A 17,772-nucleotide genomic window follows, 5' to 3' on the forward strand; every position below is an offset into this window, starting at 1 on the left:
GCCTGTGCCCGCAGGAGAACTTGCACACAAACTTTTTTTTTTTCCTAACAGCCCCATCTGGAAACAACCCAAATGTCCATCAGTGGGTGAAGGATAAACAAAATAGCACAGCCATACCCCGGAATAAAAAGCAATGAACTATGGAGGCACACAAAGACTGGGACCTCAAAACCGGCCCACTGAGCCCACAGAGAAGCACACAAAACCTCCGCAGCGCGATCCCATTCACACCCAACTCAGGAGCAGGCGAAACTAATCTAAACTGACAGGAGGCAGATCAGTGGTTGCCGGGAGCCAAGGGAGGAGCAGAGGGAGGAAACTGACAGAAAGGGAATGCGGGGGGGTGGATTAGGAGTGACGGAAACCCTCTGTATCTCCATTGTGAGGATGGGTACAAATCCTTCTCTAAATGGCCCAGCTCAGGCTGGAGATGTAGCTCAGCTGGTAGAGCACTTAGCTGGCACTTGATGCCCTGGGTTCTATTTGCAGCCCCACCAAATATTGTAACTCAATTAAAAACAAAACAAAAACTGCTGTGGGGAGGCTGTTGATTTGTTGGGTTTTGTTTTGTTGTTGTTGTTTTGTTTTGTTTTGTTTTCGGTTTTTGGAAACAGGGTTTCTCTGTGTAGCTCTGGCTGTCCTGGAACTCTAGACCAGGCTGGTCTGGAACTCAGAGATCCACCTGCCTCTGCCTCCCCAGTGCTGAGATTAAAGATCTGTGCCACCACCGCCCAGCAAAACTATTGTTCTTTTAAACAGTGTCTTGTGTAGTCCAGGCTGGCCTGAACCTTCTGATCCTCCCTCCTCCTCCACCTCCTGAGGAGGTGTGCACAGTTTACGCTGTTGTAGAAAAGCTTTCTATTTCTGAGCTACACCCCCAGCCCTGGAAAAGTTTGTGTGGGTGGGTGTGTGTGTGTGTGTGTGTGTTTTAAGATTTATTTATTATGTATACAATGTTCAGTCTGCATGTACACCTGAACACCAGAAGAGGGAACCAGATTTCATTATAGATGGTCGTTAGCCATCATGTGGTTGCTGGGAATTGAACTCAGGATCTCTGGAAGAGCAATCAGTGCTCTTAACCAGCCCCAGGAAAAGTGGTTTTTAAAAGACCACACAGATCCTCGTGTTTTGTCTTTGTTTCAACACACACACACACATAAATGTTTCAGTCTTTGATTTTTTGAAACAGGGTCTCCTGCTGTCCAGGTTGGCCTGGAACTACTGATTCTCCCAAGGGCTGGCTCATATCACTGTGGATGGACAATGCCTGTGTGTTTAAACGCTTACTGTAAATTCCTGTGTAACTCTTCCTCCCAGATGGATGAGGGCAGTTTGAAACCGGCTGTGGTCCAAGAAAAACCCACTTCGCCAACTACTGTGCTCTCTGGTTGGCCTCCCTGCCGATCATGGGAGGATGTTGGAGGAAGGGGAAGGTTGGCGCCGGGACAGACACCACGCAGGGGAGGCCACTGGTGAGGGGGAGAGGAGGTAAGCATGAAGAGGCCACAGGGGAGGTTGCAGGAGAAAACTGCAGAGAAGAGCAAAGCCGCAGGCGGGCGTGGGCAGGCCGGAGGCATGAGGAGGGTGGCACGCGCGGGCAACGCAAAGGCGCGACAGGCGCGCGCGCGCGGGGATGCCCAGCTCACTGGGAGCCGAACACCGGCCTGCGCGGCAGGCGCATCACTCCGTAGGTGTTGAGGCCGGGCACGTCGAAGCCCGGCGCCAGCCCGTGGCGGTCCAGCGGGTAGAAACGCACCAGCTGCCCGTGCTGGGCCTCCAGAGACAGCCAGGCGTCCGCGAGCGGCAGCGCGCACGGGAACTCGCGCGCCACGTGCAGCTGGAAGACGCGGCCGCGCACGTGGCGCAGAGCGAGCGAGCGGAAGGCAGCGGGCACGAGCGCGTCCACGCGCGGCCCGAACTGGCGCAGGCGCAGCTCTCCGTGCGGCCCGGCGGCGCGCACCTCGTAGTAAGTGCGGTTGGCGAAGGTGAAGAAGCCGGCGAACGGGCGCGCGCGGGGCGGGGGCGCGGGGGCGAGCTCAGCGCCGCGCAGCGCGCTCTCCAGGGCCGGCAGCAGCGCGTCCAGGGCGTCAGCCACCGGGTCGCTGGTGGGCGGCCGCGGCCCCGCCAGCAGCAGGACAAACCCCAGGCGCAGCGGTGGCACGAGCGCCAGGCTGGCGGCGTAGCCGTCCAGGTCGCCGTCCTTGCGCACCACGCGGTACCCGAGCTTCTCGTGGAACTCCCAGGGTGTGCCGGTTTCGCGAGCGAAGTAGCCGTGGGCGCAGGCGCGTAGCGGTGCTAGCAGGGTGGCCAGGCTGTCGGGCCGCAACAGCCGTCGGGGTCCCGCGCCCAGCAGCGCAGTGGCCAGCCTGGCCAGGTCTGCGGCCGTCGAGTACATCTGGCCCGAAGGCCGGTACCAGCCCAGGTCGTAGAGCGGCGCGGACCTGCCGCTGCCGTAGAAACCCGCGGCCAGGCGGGCGCGCACTGCTCCCGTCAAGGCAAAGCCGGTGTCACTCATCCCCAGAGGTTCCAGCACCTGCTCAGACACCCAGCGCTCGTAGTCGCCCTGCGCCCTGTGCGCAGCCAGCACATGGGCCAGGAGAGAGAAGGCCAGCGTGCTGTAATGGCATCTACAGGGAGAGAAGGAGTGAAAATGGGACGCTCTAAGTGATCCCCAAGAGAGCCGGATGGAGAGAGAAGGGGGCATCGGGACGGGATCCTGGATATGAACCTCAGGACAGTATGGTGGCACCAGAAGTGAGGGAAAGGAAGCGCGCCCTACAGTCTAGTATTTGGAGAAGCAGAGGGAAATCTGGCCCAGGGTGCCAGAGGAGTGCCAGCTGCCTCTGTCCGTGTGTCATATCCCCCAGCCAAGCTCTCAGAGCTAGGCTTCTCTTTCAGTGGCCAGACCTTTATCTGTGCACCATTCATATCCATCATGGCAAAGTCTCTATTTGTGTTGTTTATTTCTTCACTGTGTCTCCCTCACCAGCGCATACTGTAGAAAGGGGCCTGGGTCAGATTTGTTTGCTGGTACATCCAGTGCTTAGCAGATTCTGAGTGGAGTAATTGCCTTGGTTGCTTATTGGTTTGCTTCTTGTGTCTTGTTTGTTTGGGTTGGATATATATATATATATATATATATATATATATATATACAATTTTATTGTATAGCCCAAGCTTGCCTTCATCTCTCTATCCTGCCTCAACCTCCTAAGTGTTTGGATTACAGATGTGCACAACCACGCCATCCCTAGAGTAAGGGCTTAATAAACAACCCGGTTGATGAGGGAGCAGAAGACTGGAACAGACCTGCTTCTGAGCCCTGTTCTCCCGGACCTTGCTCTCCCTGCCCCTCTGGGCTTCAGTCTTTCTGGCTGTGTGATGAACTCTACTCAGGAATCCCCAGAAACCTTCTGACTCTGACCAACTGGTGGCATGTGGACTTCGGGACACTCCTCACCTGGTTCCGGGGTCAGCCACCAGGACGTCATCCTTGAGCAGGCTCAGAGCATCCTGGGTGCTGCCTCTCCACAGCAGTGAGGTGCCCCGCAGCCTTCGGGGGAGTCCTGGGGAAGAGCAGTGGTCAGAACTACAGGACCGGCGTTGCTGGGGAAGGCCCTTCCCCAGAACAACGTGGAATCACCTTTTCTTACACACCTCCCCACCCGATAGCCGGCAACCATTTCCCCTAACTGTTCTCATCTCTCTCTTCTCTCCGCTCTCCCAGGTGCTACCAGCTCTGTCCTTCCAAGGGTGTTTACTACATCCTGAAGTATTTAATATTCAGGGCTGGCAAAGGTGCCTGCCAACAACGCTTGAGTTCAATCCTCAGAACCCCTGTGTCGGAAAGAGAGAACAAATCCCCACAAGTCATCCTCTGACCTCCATACAAGTGCATGCATGTGTCCCCTACACACAAATGAATTTTAAAATGTAAAAAAATTAATATTTATATAACACATAGTATGTTATATAATCATGTGCATCACACCTGCCTCATACATAAACATGTTTTTATAATTGTGTTTACATAGTTTTAATATAGTTTATGTTTATTTCTGTAGCAGCATATAATACACGTACTTTATTTCATATCAGTAAACAAAGAACACTATCATTTTAGAGCTATACAGACTTTAATTGCATAGCCATTCCCCCAGCGAGGAACATGTAGGTTATTTCTTCTTGTTTGGGCTTTGGGATTTTGATAAGGTCTCACGGAAGCCCAGGCTGGCTTTGAACTCACTGTGTAGCCCAGGATGACCTTGAACTCCTGATCCTCTTGCCTCCATCTTGGGAGTGCTGGGCCATAGGTGTGTGCCTCCACACTGGCTCCTCTCTTTTTACTGTAAACACTATGCAGTGAATAATTATGAGCATTATGCTGCTCGGGGTGAGATCATCTTCAGTAGGATTTTCTAGAAGTGAAATTTCTCCAGGGGAATATATACTTTTTTTTTTCTCTGTTGCTGGAGCTCATCTCAGAGCTTCTCACATGCCAAGTGCATGCTGTCGGGCTAATCTCCAGCCACGGTGACAAGCAGCCTGGTGTGGTGGGAGCACTCAGGAGGTGGAGGCAGGAGGATCAGAAGGTCAAGGTCATCTCCAGCTACATAGAGCATGTGAGGAAAGCCTGGGCTACGTGAGACCCTATCCCAAAAAAGACAAGACAAGAAAACAATTGGGATAAATATTTGAATTTGCCTTTATACAGGTTTTATCCATTTGTTTATTTGTTTATTAGGGTTTTTATTGCTATGATGAAACACCATGACCCAAGCAACTTAGAGAAAAGGGTTTTTTTTTTTCTGTTTTGTTTGTTTGTTTTGTTTTTCAAGACAGGGTTTCTCTGTGTAGCCCTGGCTGTCCTAGACTCGCTTTGTAGACCAGGCTAGCCTCGAAATCACAAAGATCCTCCTGCCTCTGCCTTCCAAATGCTGAGTTTAAAGTCATGTACCACCACTGCCTGGCAAGAAAGGGGTTTGTTTACTTTTTACATCACAGTTCATAGAAGGAAGCCAAGGCAGGAACTCAAACAGGGCAGGAATCCAGAGGCAGGAGCTGATGCAGAGGCCATGGAGAGGTGCTGCTTCCTGGCTTGCTCCTCATGGCTTGCTCAACCTGCTTTCTTAAATAACCCAGAACCACCAGCCCAGGATGACACCACCCACCAAGGGATGGACCTTCCTACGTCCACATCAGTTACTAATTAAGAAAATGCCTTACAGTCCTGTCTACAACCCGATCTTATGGAGTCTTTCTTTCTTTCTTTCTTCCCTCCTTCCTTCCTTCCTTCCTTCTTTCCTTCCTTCCTTCTTTTCTTTCTTTCCTTCCTTCTTTCGATTTATTTATTTATTATGTATATAGTATTCTGACTGCATATATGCCTGCAAACCAGAAGAGGGCACCAGATCTCACTATAGATGGTTATAAGCCACCATGTGGTTGCTAGGAATTGAACTCAGGACCTCTGGAGACGTTTTCTTAGTTGAGATTCCCTCCTCTCATATGACTTCAGCTGTGTCAAGTTGGCATAAAACTAACCAGCACAGAGTCATCAATTTAAATTCCCTCCACTGGTGTGGATGAGGACCTTGTTTCCGTGCTAATGGCCAATCAGTGCACCCTACTGTTTTGATCTTTGTTAGTCTGTCAGGGAAAGTATGTCTTGGTATAGTCTCAATGTGCACATACATTGTGGCGAACAGGAGTTGGCATTCCTTAATATTTCTCCAGAGCCTTTTCTGTGCCATGTCAGTTCTGTCCCTGTCTTTCACCTCTGTCCCTGTGGGCTGTGGCCTTCCATACAATCGTTATACATGTGTTCAGGGAGTCTGAGTCTTCACTGTAGAGCTCCCTACCAGTTGCCTCTCCACTGGCATTCTTACACAGATCCTGACTCATTGCCTGTGAACTTGTTTCTTTGCCTAATCTGTACTCCCAGATTCAGGCCAGGGACAGCGCTCAGCTGGTACAGCGCTTGCTTAGCTTGCCCTGAGTTCCTTCCCCAGTGAGGAACACACTGGATACAGTAACGCATTCCTGTAATCTTAGCACTCAGGAGGGAGAGGAAGAAGGAGCAAAAGTTAGGGTCATCCAGAGCTACAGAGTGAGCCTGAAGCCAGCCTGGGCTACAAGAGACCCCGTCTCAAGAAATAAATAAATTCCAGCGCTGGAGAAGTAACGGCTAAACCTGCTCTTCCAAAAGACCCAAGTCCACTTCCCAGCATTCACATGTGCTGATCTTCCTCCAGCCTGATGCAAACCTCTGTGGACACCCTCACGCGTGTGGCACATACTCGCACACACACATCCATTTTTAAAATAAAAATTAAAAAAAAAAAAAATCCCAGGCTTACCTCAGCTTTTTCAACCCTGGCCACCACCCCATGGCCTGTGGGTTGGAAGTTCAGGAACCAGAGCGGGGCCCTAATGGATGGGAATCTGTATCCCGTGCCTGCCCCCACGCCCCTCAGCTGGGCAATCCCAAGGCTCACCTGACAGCTGGCTGGCCATCCTCCGGAGAGTGACAGGAGAAGGCCTTGGGAGGGAGCCCATCTCTTCAAATTCCCCCACCGGACCCTGTGGCTCAGGGCCTTGGGCCGTGCCCAGTGGGTTGTTGATGGAGAAGGTGCTGGCATAGCGTTCCAAAGGGTCATCCAGGGAGGCCACGACGCCCTCCTCCCACAGGCGGTAGAGCATGAGCACGGGGAAGATCTTGGAGATGCTGGCAATCCTGGGTTGGGGTATGGAGGTGCAGAGGGCAACCTGTCAGCCTCACAGCTGGGGCGCTACCCTGTGCCCAGTTCTGGCTCCTCACACGCTAGATTCCACCCTCGTCTGTGAAGGGACTCTGGCCAGCTCAACAGTAGCGAGGATGGCTCTGGCAGGCTTTGCCCCTCTCCCTATCCCCTCTGCTTTGCTAAAAACTGTTAAAAGCTAGCCACCAAGGTCTATTCTGGTATATGGCCACTTCCTCCTCCTCAGGCTGACTATCAAGGCCCAGCTGTCAAAGTATCGAAGCCCAGTGATCAAAAGCCCCCTTTGGCTCACCTAATTAACACACCCAATTAAGATTAAACACCTCCTCCTAACACAAAGGTTTCCCCTTGTACCTTTATAAAACACCATTTTCCTAAGTGGCTTGTCTGTCTCCTTTCTATCCAGAGGCAGTCCTTTGTCCTCAGGGAAAACTACTGCTTCCCTTCCCCCTTCTCCCTCTTCCGCTATGTTCTGTCTTTGTCCCTTATCCCTGCCCTCTGTCCCCTGGGGCAAATAAGTCTCGTGTGTGTGTGTGTGTGTGTGTGTGTGTGTGTGTGTGTGTGTGTGTTGAGAACTTGGTCTTGGTGGTCCTGGGCTGACACTTTTCCTCTAAGTCTGTGTCTCAGGCCGAGTCCCCAGGTTCTGCATTGCTGCCTGCAGATACTTAGAATGTACCAGAAGCTGAGACAGGACAGACAGTTCAGCACCTGCCCCACGCTGGGCCTTTTACCAGGCCAGTCCCTGGGATTGGTCAGTCCTTCCACTCACTGGCTGTGTGGCCTTCGGCTAGTTATTAGACCTTTCTGAGCGTTTGACTGTTGGTTTCATGGGGTATAATAGGGATAGGTGTGTGTGAGAGAGAGAGAGTGCAAAGCACTCAGCATGCCAGGCAGGTGGTGAGCACACAGTAAGCAAGACAAATAGAACTCTGGGCCCTGTGCCTGGAGCCACAAAGGTACAGTGTGAGGGCTAAGTCCCACCTGACTCTGAAAGCCCCCACAGCATCCTGGGATCAAGTGTGTCCATTGTTGCAGCTTTGAGGACTCTGCAGACAGCACCCAAGAGGAGAGGCTCTGGGCACACAGCCAAGTGTCCCCAGCTGCTTCCAACTGGGCCAGTGTAGAACAGGGCTAGGAGCTGGTTATTGCTCCTGTGTGGCACAGGGAAAGGTGAGGAGGTGGCTCTTTTTTCTCATTTGGCCTGTGGTCCCTGCGGGCCCTCGTCCTGGTCTCTGGACCTCTGTCTCCTCTTCTATAGAATTATCAAAGCTGAGCCATAGGCCCTGTCAGCTAAGACCCTAGCCACAATTCTCTTGAGTTCCCTTGAATTCAATTCCCTGCCTCCTCTATTTGCTTGGCTTGCCATTCTGTTCCTCCCCTCTGAGACCCTGGAGGTCACCCACTAACCGGTACATGGTGTACTCATTAGGGGTTCCAGAATTTGGATCTGAGCCATTCTTCCTCCCGAAGTTCCCAGTCCAGAGCACAGTGTCATTGTGGATGACAAGGGCAGACATGGCAGCCAGGCCTGGGGCCAGCATTGCCTCACGCAGAATCCCATCCACCTTGAGGGAGAAGAGGGGCTCAGCTTGGGTGCCGTGTCAACCCCTGCCTCAGCACACCCACCTGACCCTATAGCTGTACCCTCCACAGTACCCCAGGAGCCCCCAGACCCTGAGGTCCCAGTACCACGCCCTGTGAAGGCCTGACTCTCAGAGCAACTTTCCTTCCATCTCTATCAGACATAGCGTTCCCTAAAAGATTTTGTGTGTGTGTGTGTGTGTGTGTGTGTGTGTGTGTGTGTGTGTACGAGTGTGATTTGGGTGTATGTATGTGAGTGCATGATTTGTATGTGTGTGATTTGTGTGTGGGGGTGAGTGTGTGTAAGCACCACCACCTCCCAGCTCCTAACCTTCACTTTTGCTCCTGAGTCAGAAATATGTGGCATCTTTTTCTTGAGGGGGAGGTTCAAGACTCGGTCTCTCTGTGTAGCCCTGGCTGTCCTGGAACTCACTCTCTAGACCAGGCTGGCCTTGAACTCAGATCTGACCGCCTCTGCCATCTGAGCACTGGGATTGAAGGCATGCGCCACCACTGCCAGGTGAAATACGTGTTACCTTAGCTGCTTCCTTCGCCTACAGACTGACTAAGAGTCAGTCTCTCCCTGCCCTCTCTGGCTTAGAACTCACTATGTAGACCAGGCTGGCCTCAAACTTCCAAGACCTCTTGCCTCTGCTTCCCAAGCACTAGGATTCTAGGCACAGAGCAGGAACTCAAGAAATGAACATTGAAAACTGGGCATGGTGGCGCACGCCTTTAATCCCAGTGCTCAGGAGGCAGAGGCGGGTGGATCTCTGTGAGGCCAGCCTAGGACTAGGCTGACCCAGTTCTAGGACATTCAGGGCTGTTATACAACAACAAAAACACATGTTGAGTGAATGAATCAATGAGTGAATGAATGAATGAATGAATGCCACATCACAGAGAGCAGTCCCTCCTCTACCAAGCTTTACCACACTCCCTGTGACCTCGTGCACCATCTCTAACCTTTTCCAAGGCCTCCTTCAGCACAGGCAGGGGGTGAACCAGAGGCACAAGTTCAGGGTGCCGGGGACACATCCTCATGGGGGCTGCGGTCACCTCTGGCTTCAAGGAACCTAGAGGGTGCATCAGGAGGTGAGGACAGAAGAGGTCAGATCAAGGGCAAAGGGACACCTTAGAGGACCGGAAGTCTGCAGCAAAGGCCGGAGCCATGTCTTGGGAACGGCCTCCCACCGGCTGGAGCCTTCCCAGATGTTCAGTCATGGGCCAGCCAAGGAATGCACCAAGGGCCAAGGCAGTATCACCTTTAGGATTGAGTCCCTTCAGGTCAGCTACCGGTCTCCACCCTCCCTTCCTCCTGTCAGGCTCAGCCTCATCCATCCATTTATCTGTCCATCCATCCATCCATCCATCCATCCATCCATCCCTCCATCCGTCTATACCTCAAGCTAGTTTTGTATGTTCAGATAATGTGAACTTGAAACCCCAGCGGGGCCTCAGGCCTGAAGCAGCAGGGACAGCTCATTCTGTCCCCAGAATGAAGTGAGTCTGTTCTTTCATTGTCCAGGGAATGGCTGTCATCACACGGATAAGTCTAGGAAATTAGCCCCGAAAGCACAAGGCCCTGCCTAGAGAGGCTCCAATCCCAAGCCACTTGCATACTTCCTTGAAGAGACTAGGTTAGACCATCAACAGAACTGTCAGTCAGCCCCAAGAACGAAGAGGAATAATCGGACAGTGAGTTTGTTGTTTCTGGTTCTTCCTCTGTGGTGCTGGGGATAGAACCCGGGGCCTTGCACAACGTAGGCAAGTGCCCTGCCACTAAGCTACCTCCCTAGTCCCTGCGGTGGCTTACTCCTCAGACCTGGAGGTCGGTGATTGGAATAGAAGTCTTGTGCAGAGCCTCAGCTTTGCCAGCTCGGGGCCTGGGTGGGTCCAGCCTCTGTAGCCAGACAACCAGAGGCACCTGGGGAGTCTCAGACTTCCTTTCGGAGTCGGCAAGTCTGGGCAGGCCCTGAAAGTGCCCATGCTGGGGGCGCGGGTGCGGGAGATTTGCCACAGCGTGAGTGTGGAGGCCAGAGTCAGGCTTGGTGGCAAAAGCATCTTTACCTGCTGAGCCGTCTAGCCTGCCCACGCTCTGGGAGGTTCACAGTGGTTTGACGCTGGCTTGTACCCACCGGGTCGGCTCACACAGCTCCGCTTGCATTTCAAATGTCTCTCTCCAAGTTTCCCCGCTAAGAATTCCTTTTGCGGTACTTATGGTGCCACCTGTCCATCATGGCTTGGCAGCTCGAGCAGCGTGGCCCTGAACAGCTGGAGTTGTGTTTGCTTGAGCACCAGAGAAGTCCCTTCAGAAGCAATTTACCCCAGAAAGGACTGGGGTGGGAGATGACTTTCTGGGGAGCCACTGGGAGGAGCTGTGTTTGCAGAAGGCTCTCAGACCCTGGCGCCCCGGGCACCTTGCTGAGCTCAGGCGCTGGCAATATGAATGATAGGCCTGGGAGGGGCTGCTCCCGGGGCAGTGGTGACCTGCCCCTCTATAGTGCTAGAGAGAATGAGGGGGTCTTCGCAAGGGGCGGGGTCAGGCCAGCCCACAGAGCAAGGGAAACCGTTTAAACTTACTGACGTACTTACTTACTTTAATTCTTTATTGGGTTCTGGGTTTTTGGGGGAGAGCTGGGGTTTTTGTTGTTGTTTGAGACAGGGTTCTTCTGTATAGCCCTGGAACGCAATCCTGCCTCTGTCTCCTGAGTGCTGGGGTTAAAAGCACGCGACACCACCGCCTGCCCCGGCCTAATTTTTTAAACTAAAAATTTTAAATGTGTGAGTGTGTGTGTGTGTGTGTGTGTGTGTGTGTACATACACACATGTCATGGTGTGCATGTGGAGGTCAGCGAACAAGTCTGTGGAGTTAGTTCTTTCTTCAATCTTCAGGTAGGTCCTGGGATCAAACTCAAGTCGTCAGGCTTACCTGGGAAGAACCTTTCCTGGCAGAGTGGTTTCTGTTTGCGCTTCTGAGGAGCCCTGAGTTGACCCCCAGACTGATGACCTGTGAAACCCTGATGGCAACAGGGTTCTTACTCCGTTTATAAGAGCTGGACCAAGCCCAGAGAGGTCTCATGAACTGGCCAGGAACCAACAGTGTGACTCAAAGTGAGAACGGAGGCCTCCTATGCTCCTGAGTCTAAAGCTCAACTGTCCTCCAACACCCTCAGGTCCTTGGCTGTTCCAGACCCTGGGGGGCCGTCAGGGAGGGAGGAGCAGCTTCTTCACTCACCACTCTGCAACTTGGGGAGGTGGTACTGCCACAGAAAGCAGCCAGTCATGGCCACCGAGAACAGGAAGAGGAAGCCACTGAGGGCCCGCAGAAACCATTTCCTTTTCCCTTTTAGGAGACTGGACTGCTGGCAGGCCTGAAGAAGCAAAAGCACAGGTTATGGCCTCCAGGGTTGGCAGGGAGAGGAAGGTCGCCTCACTGCAAGTTACCTGTGGAGCCGAGGGCCTCACCACGGTGAGGGCCTCATCAGCTCTACACACCTGGTTCTGGCCCTGATGCCCTCACCCTCACCCTCACCCTCACCCTCACCCTCACCCTCACCCTCACCACCTCACCTCACCTCACCTCACCATATGCTTATCAAGATGCACCATTGAGATGCTACCTCCTCCAGGAAGCCTTCCCCAACTCTCCACACCTGTTTCCCAACCCTAAGGGAGGGCAAATGGAAGTCCCTCAGTGTAGACCAATGCCATGCCCCCTGCCCCTCCCACTGTCGGCTGGCCTTCCTTACGGGGAGCCTTCCAGGCCAGGGACACCTGTCCACTTCCCCCCTTCTGTAGCGTTTGGTGCGCTGGTGACTCAGCACGGGTCTGAGGTGTGCACAGCAGACCTCGCCACACCGCACTTCCAGGGCTCCTGTCTCTCTTCCACCTCTGGGTTCCTCAGCTTAAACCTAGGGCAGAGCACCCAGTGGGCATGCCTGAAGCCCCCGGCTCGTGGGTGCTGCTCACGGCGGTGGGTGTCTCTGAGAGACTGTTCCTATGGCCACGGCACGGTCACCATGCCACCCTTCCAAGACAGGTAGAAAAGACTCTGTAATGGACAGAAATGAAGCCAGGACACACACACCCAGGCCTCTGTGTGACCTCACACATTCACCAGATCACTAAACAGCACTTGGTGGCATCGTTTCTTTGGTCTGTCATCGATGCTTTCTTCCTGGGTAAACAGACGTGTGTTCACATCATCCCCAGGAAATTTCACGTGACAGTAGCAAAGCCACCCCGCCCGGTTCTCAACCTTTGCATCTGACAAGGTCCCTTCCTTGTCCCCCACCTTTTTCCTGAGCAGCCACTGGGCACCAGGCACTGTGCCAGGTTGCTGGGATGAGGCAGTAGCCAGCTTCAGGGATCTCTACCCTCACAGAGCTGGTACCCAGATAGTGCCTGCTGCCCAAGACTCCTGTGGGTATGGGGCACCTAGGACACGTAGCTTGCTGACTCTGTCATTCCCAGGCAGCGGGAACAGCCCGAGCTTACATAAGCAGACCATGTTCTCAGGGTTTTACAGGCATCCACGTAAGTTATCCTCGCTTCTCAGCACTAGCAACTACTGTCATTTTCCCGCCTCTTGGGAACTGCTTTGGAGTTAAAGCCTTTAACCCTGGCCTGCGATTTGAAAGACAGGTCTAGATTTAGCCCTGCCTCATGGTCCATTTAAAACCTAGACAGCCCCTCGCCCAGGGCAGGGGTGGGGGGGGAGGGCGCTCCTCAGTGTGAAGGAGAGGATGGAATTCTCTGCATCTGGGAACCACACTGGGCTTCAGGATTATTTTTCACCTCTAGAACTTGGGGTCCATACAGGAGCCGTTCTTCGTTCTTAAATTTCTCTCTGCGTGTACGCGTGCATCTGTGTGTGTGTGCATTAGAGGCGAGAAGTCGACAGCAGCTGCCCTCCTCTGTGGCTCTCCACCTTGTTTTCTGAGGCAGGACCTCTCCCTGGGTCATGAGGCTCAATGATTAGGGAAAGTTGGCTGGCCAGAGAATTCCAAAGATCTGCCTGTCCCTGCCTCCCCAACACTGGGGTTGAAGGGATACACCACTGCACCCCAGGCTTTTTACATAGTACCTTGGATTGAACTTGGGTCCTCATGCTTGCAGATCACCCACTTTACTCACTGAGCCATCTCCCTAGCTACTTACAAGTTTTCAAAGGCCTGAATCAACCACATGCCCTTCAGTGAGGAAAGAAAGAAAAGAAAAATGATGGTGGTACATACGTTCAGGCAGTGGAATGTTGCACAGCTACGTAAAGAGTAGAATGTTGATATGTACAGAAACGTGGCTAAATCTTGAATGCACGGTGCTAAGTGAAATAAGCCAGCCTCAAAGAGAGACCGACTATATAGCATCACTTGTCTAACACTCTGGGAAGGGCAACACACAGAACCTGACTTCAGCTCTGCGCTTCCCAGCTTTGGGCAAATGACTTCACCTCTTGGAGCCTGACAACTGCCCCTCTCCCTGGAGAGCTCAGGTGAGCCCCTGTGAAGCTATGGGGGAAGCAAGATCGGTGTAGCAGGATGGGAGGGAGGGCGGAGTCACGGAGCAGGTAGTTGGGGAGGAACAGGGATACTGACAAGATGACTTCCAGTTTGAGCCTCACCTGAGTCTTCATCCTCCCCAAGGCATGGAAGATTCCAGCTCCTTGAGGATTCAGGCCTGCAGCCCAGGAGACCCTGTAGGCGGGAAACTAAGAAGAGTGGATGCAAAAGGTGGTGGGAGTGGTGGGGAGGCAAGGCCTGGAGAAATGGCTCATAGCTTAAGATCACTTGGCTGCTATTCCAGAGGATCTGAGTTCAATTCCTTGCTTCCACACAGCAGCTCACAACTGTCTGTAACCCCAGTTCCAGAGGATCTGACATTCTCCAGGGGTGCTGGGCATGCTTGTGAGTCAAATATATAGGTAGGTAAAACACCCATACACAACAAAAAAGACATGTTCTGACAGTCGGGCAATGGTGGCTCACGCCTACAATCCCACACTCTGCGGCCTGGTCTACAGAGCAAGTCCAGGACAGCCAAGGCTACATGGAGAAACCCTGTCTCAAACAAAACAAACAAACAAACAAAAAGATGTCCTCAGAGAAGAGGGAGCAGAGAATACCTAGAAAAAAGGGTAAGATGAGGATGGTGGGAAAGGGACCTCACTTTCCAAGCTCAGAAGCCTCGTCCAGGATGACCCACAGGGCCAATTTGCCCAGGACTGTCCTGGTTTTTGCACAGAAAGACCCACATTCCCAGAAATCCTTCTATCTCAGGCACACCTGGAGAGGTAGGCACCATACCTACCCCAAGGCTACCAACAGAGCCAGGCATCTAATTCCGGCTCCACTCCCCAGCCTGCCCCTGACTGCCAGGCCCCGACTCTCACATCTTACCTCCTTCCCAAAGGAGCCAGTAGAACCCACGATTCAGCTCTTTCTCCGTGTTCCAAGGGACAGGAGCGTCCTCCTGCACTCTCAGCGTGGGCTTTGCCCAAACTCCCAGCAGTGACAGATGTGGCCCTCATTTCTCCAGCGCTAATCCCTCCCTGCCCTCTGCCTGGAGGATTAGCTCCCACAAGCCCCAGCAGCAGGGAAGCTGGGCAGATGTGTCGGAGCACTGGACACCTTGTGACCACAGAAGCTATAGACCTGGGGTGGGAGTTAGGGCACAAAGGGACCCAGGGTGGAAACGAGGTGACAAAGCACAGTCACCAGGACCCTTTCCAAGCCCAAACCAGTCACCTCTGGGAACACAGTGTGGGTCTTACTGGGAAATGCTCAGGGGCACCGCTGTTGCCTGGAAGCGGAGCCCGCTTGGTTTCTTTGTAAATGAGGATGAAAGTAACCACACCTAATTAAGCAGGCGGGTGCCTGTAAAGCAACCCCCCCCCGAAACTGCCCCAGGAAGGGTTCTGCCAAGGCTGGCTCTCATGACCCCGCTCTGGTATCAAGCTCCCAACCTGGCCCCAAGGCTGACTTTAGATTCTTAAGGAACCTGCTGGAATGTCAGAGGACAATTTGCAAGCACTGGCTTTCTCTTCCCACTGTGTGGGTCCCAGGGATGATGGAATTCAGGTCATCAGGCTTGCTGGCAAACACTTTCATACTGAGCCACCTCACAGGCCCTGTCTGTGTTTTTGATCTACACAGCAATCACACAAAGCAGAATCTATTTTGTCACTTTCCGTCCAAAGAAGCTGATGTCCGAAGCTCCCTGGAAATGCCAGCGCCAAGATTGGAACGCTGGAGCCCCGTTGGGAATGCCTTCCTTCGGATGACCCCATCTGAGGTCCTCCGGGGCAAGAATAGCATGTCAAAGCTAGGGCTGATGATCTTAGTCGGTTAATTCACTTCAAAGGACTACAAGACTTCCCTGTGGGACACCCACCTGTCTTCCGTGGCGCTCCTCCTGGATAGTTAAGTTGGCCCAGCTCTGGAGGCAGCTAGTTCTCTTTTGTAAGTAAGCCAATTCAGCCAGAGGAGGAGCCACATCGTGTCGTACAGCAATGTCGCCACTAGATGGCAGCAGACGCACACAGGACGCCCCAGCCTGCTTTTCTTGAGGATTGCTCCTCAGGTTCTGTACCCATGGAACCCTCGATTGTCCTTGCCACCTCAGGCCTCGCCTGCATTCTTGCACAGCAGCACAGCTGCTCCTTCCCCTTCTGCTCCCTGCGCTTCAGCTCCTCTTAGTGCTTGGGGCGTGGCTCTAGGTTTATAACTCTTGCCCTCCTAGAATTCCCCGAGGTTTTCTTTCTTCTTTTTTTTTTTAAATTTTTAATTTTTATTATTACATTTTATTAACTCTGTATCTCAGCTGTATCCCGCTCCCTCATTCCCTCCCAACCCTACGCCCGAGGTTTTCTTCTTGAGTCTAGTTAATGACCGAGCGGATCTGCGGTTGACTCGTGTCCTGGAGAGCATGTGGACGCAGCCCTGTCTGTTACCTTGGCCACACGAGGCTGGGGCAGCTCCAGCTTTGTTCAGGCAGTCCGATTGTTTCAACAGTTCTTTCTCCTTCCTGCTGCGCAGGTCTGGAGCCTTAATCTTGGCTGTGGCAGCGTTGCTCACTGCCTGGTTCGAGAGCAGGGATTTTCTCTTTAAACGTGATGGAAAAGGAGATGACACCAAATTAAACCCTAAGCCAGACTCAGCGATGCGGGTTTGTAATCCAGCAACTCAGAAGGTTGAGACAAGAGGACCAAAAGCACCGACCGCCGGAGGTTATCAAGTTCCAAGCCAGCCTGGGCAACTCAGTGAGAGTGGCTCAAAAAGCAGAGGGGATGGGGAGACCGCTGGGTGGGTCTAGGGCTTGCGGCCAAGCGTGGGGACCTGGGTTCAGTTCCGCAGCCCACAGGTTGGTGTTGGGGGAGCACCTCCTGGGACCCCCTGGCCAGGGGATCGCATTGATTGTTGAGCTCCAGGCTCAGTAAGAGACGCCATCTTAAAGAAGACGAGCTGGAACGTGCCCGAGAAAGACACGGGAGACCCGGGCACACATGCACAGGCACATACGTGATCCAAATGCATACACGGGGGGGGGGGGCTAAAACTTTGTTTAAAAGAAAAGGGGAGCTGGACGGTGGCAGCGCATACCTTTAGTCCCAGCACTCAGAAGGCAGAGGCAGGCCGAAGTCCGAGTTCGAGGCCAGCCTGGCATAGAGTTCCAGGTTTGCTAGGGTTAAAAAGAGAAACTCTGCCTTGGTAGAAGGGAGGGAGGGAAGGAGGGAGGAAGGAAGGAAGGAAGGAAGGAAGGAAGGAAGGAAGGAAGGAAGGAAGGAAGAAAGAAGGAAGGAAGGGGAACAAGATAATGGCTGTGAGGTTAAGTGTGCCCTCGGCACCCACATTTCAAGCTAGCAACTGCCTGTAACTCCAGCCCCAGGTGATCTGAGACATCTGGCCTCTGAAATCACCTGCGCTCACATGCACACACCCACACAGAAACACAGACATATACACACAATTAAGAAGAAAAATTTTGCCAGGCAATGGTGGCACACACCCTTAATCTCAGCACTCAGGGAGGAAGTAGGTAGAGGCAGGCAGATTGCTGAGTTCAAGACCAGCCTGGTCTACAAAGTGAGTCCAGGACAGCCAAGGCTACACAGAGAAACCCTGTCTGGAAACCCTTCCCCCCACCCCCCACCCCCCACTCCCCACCCCTAAAAAAAGATAAAGAAAAAAAATTAACAATTCCAAAAAAAAAAAGAAAGAAAGAAAGAAAGAAAGAAAAAGAAAATGACCTGTCTTGTGGAAAAGACATAGAGCTGATGAGGGAGGCAGAATAGTTGTTGTCTGAGGGAATTGACGACGCAGGAGGATCATCTGCGCACAAGGCAGAGGAAGCGGGTTTTCGTTAGCTTTGTTCCGTTCCCTGTAGTGCCGGGATGGGACCCAGTTCTTTGCACATGCGCATGCTG

General features: G+C 52.9%; 1 protein-coding gene across 1 annotated transcript; it reads right to left on the reverse strand.

Annotated features, from left to right (window-relative positions):
* Positions 1 to 1,425: 1,425 nt before the first annotated feature.
* Lactbl1 (lactamase beta like 1) lies at positions 1,426 to 13,983 on the reverse strand. Its single transcript, XM_021631454.2, has 7 exons — positions 13,972 to 13,983; positions 11,584 to 11,719; positions 9,312 to 9,421; positions 8,172 to 8,329; positions 6,501 to 6,739; positions 3,464 to 3,569; positions 1,426 to 2,630 (listed from the first exon to the last, which is right to left on the reverse strand). Exons 1-7 carry the CDS (start codon positions 13,981 to 13,983, stop codon positions 1,646 to 1,648), a joined length of 1,746 nt encoding a protein of 581 aa, XP_021487129.1. The 3' UTR covers positions 1,426 to 1,645.
* Between the last annotated feature and the right edge of the window lie 3,789 nt (positions 13,984 to 17,772).

This window comes from Meriones unguiculatus, chromosome 3 (assembly GCF_030254825.1).
Source record: "Meriones unguiculatus strain TT.TT164.6M chromosome 3, Bangor_MerUng_6.1, whole genome shotgun sequence".
In the NCBI taxonomy this organism is placed as follows: domain Eukaryota; kingdom Metazoa; phylum Chordata; class Mammalia; order Rodentia; family Muridae; genus Meriones; species Meriones unguiculatus.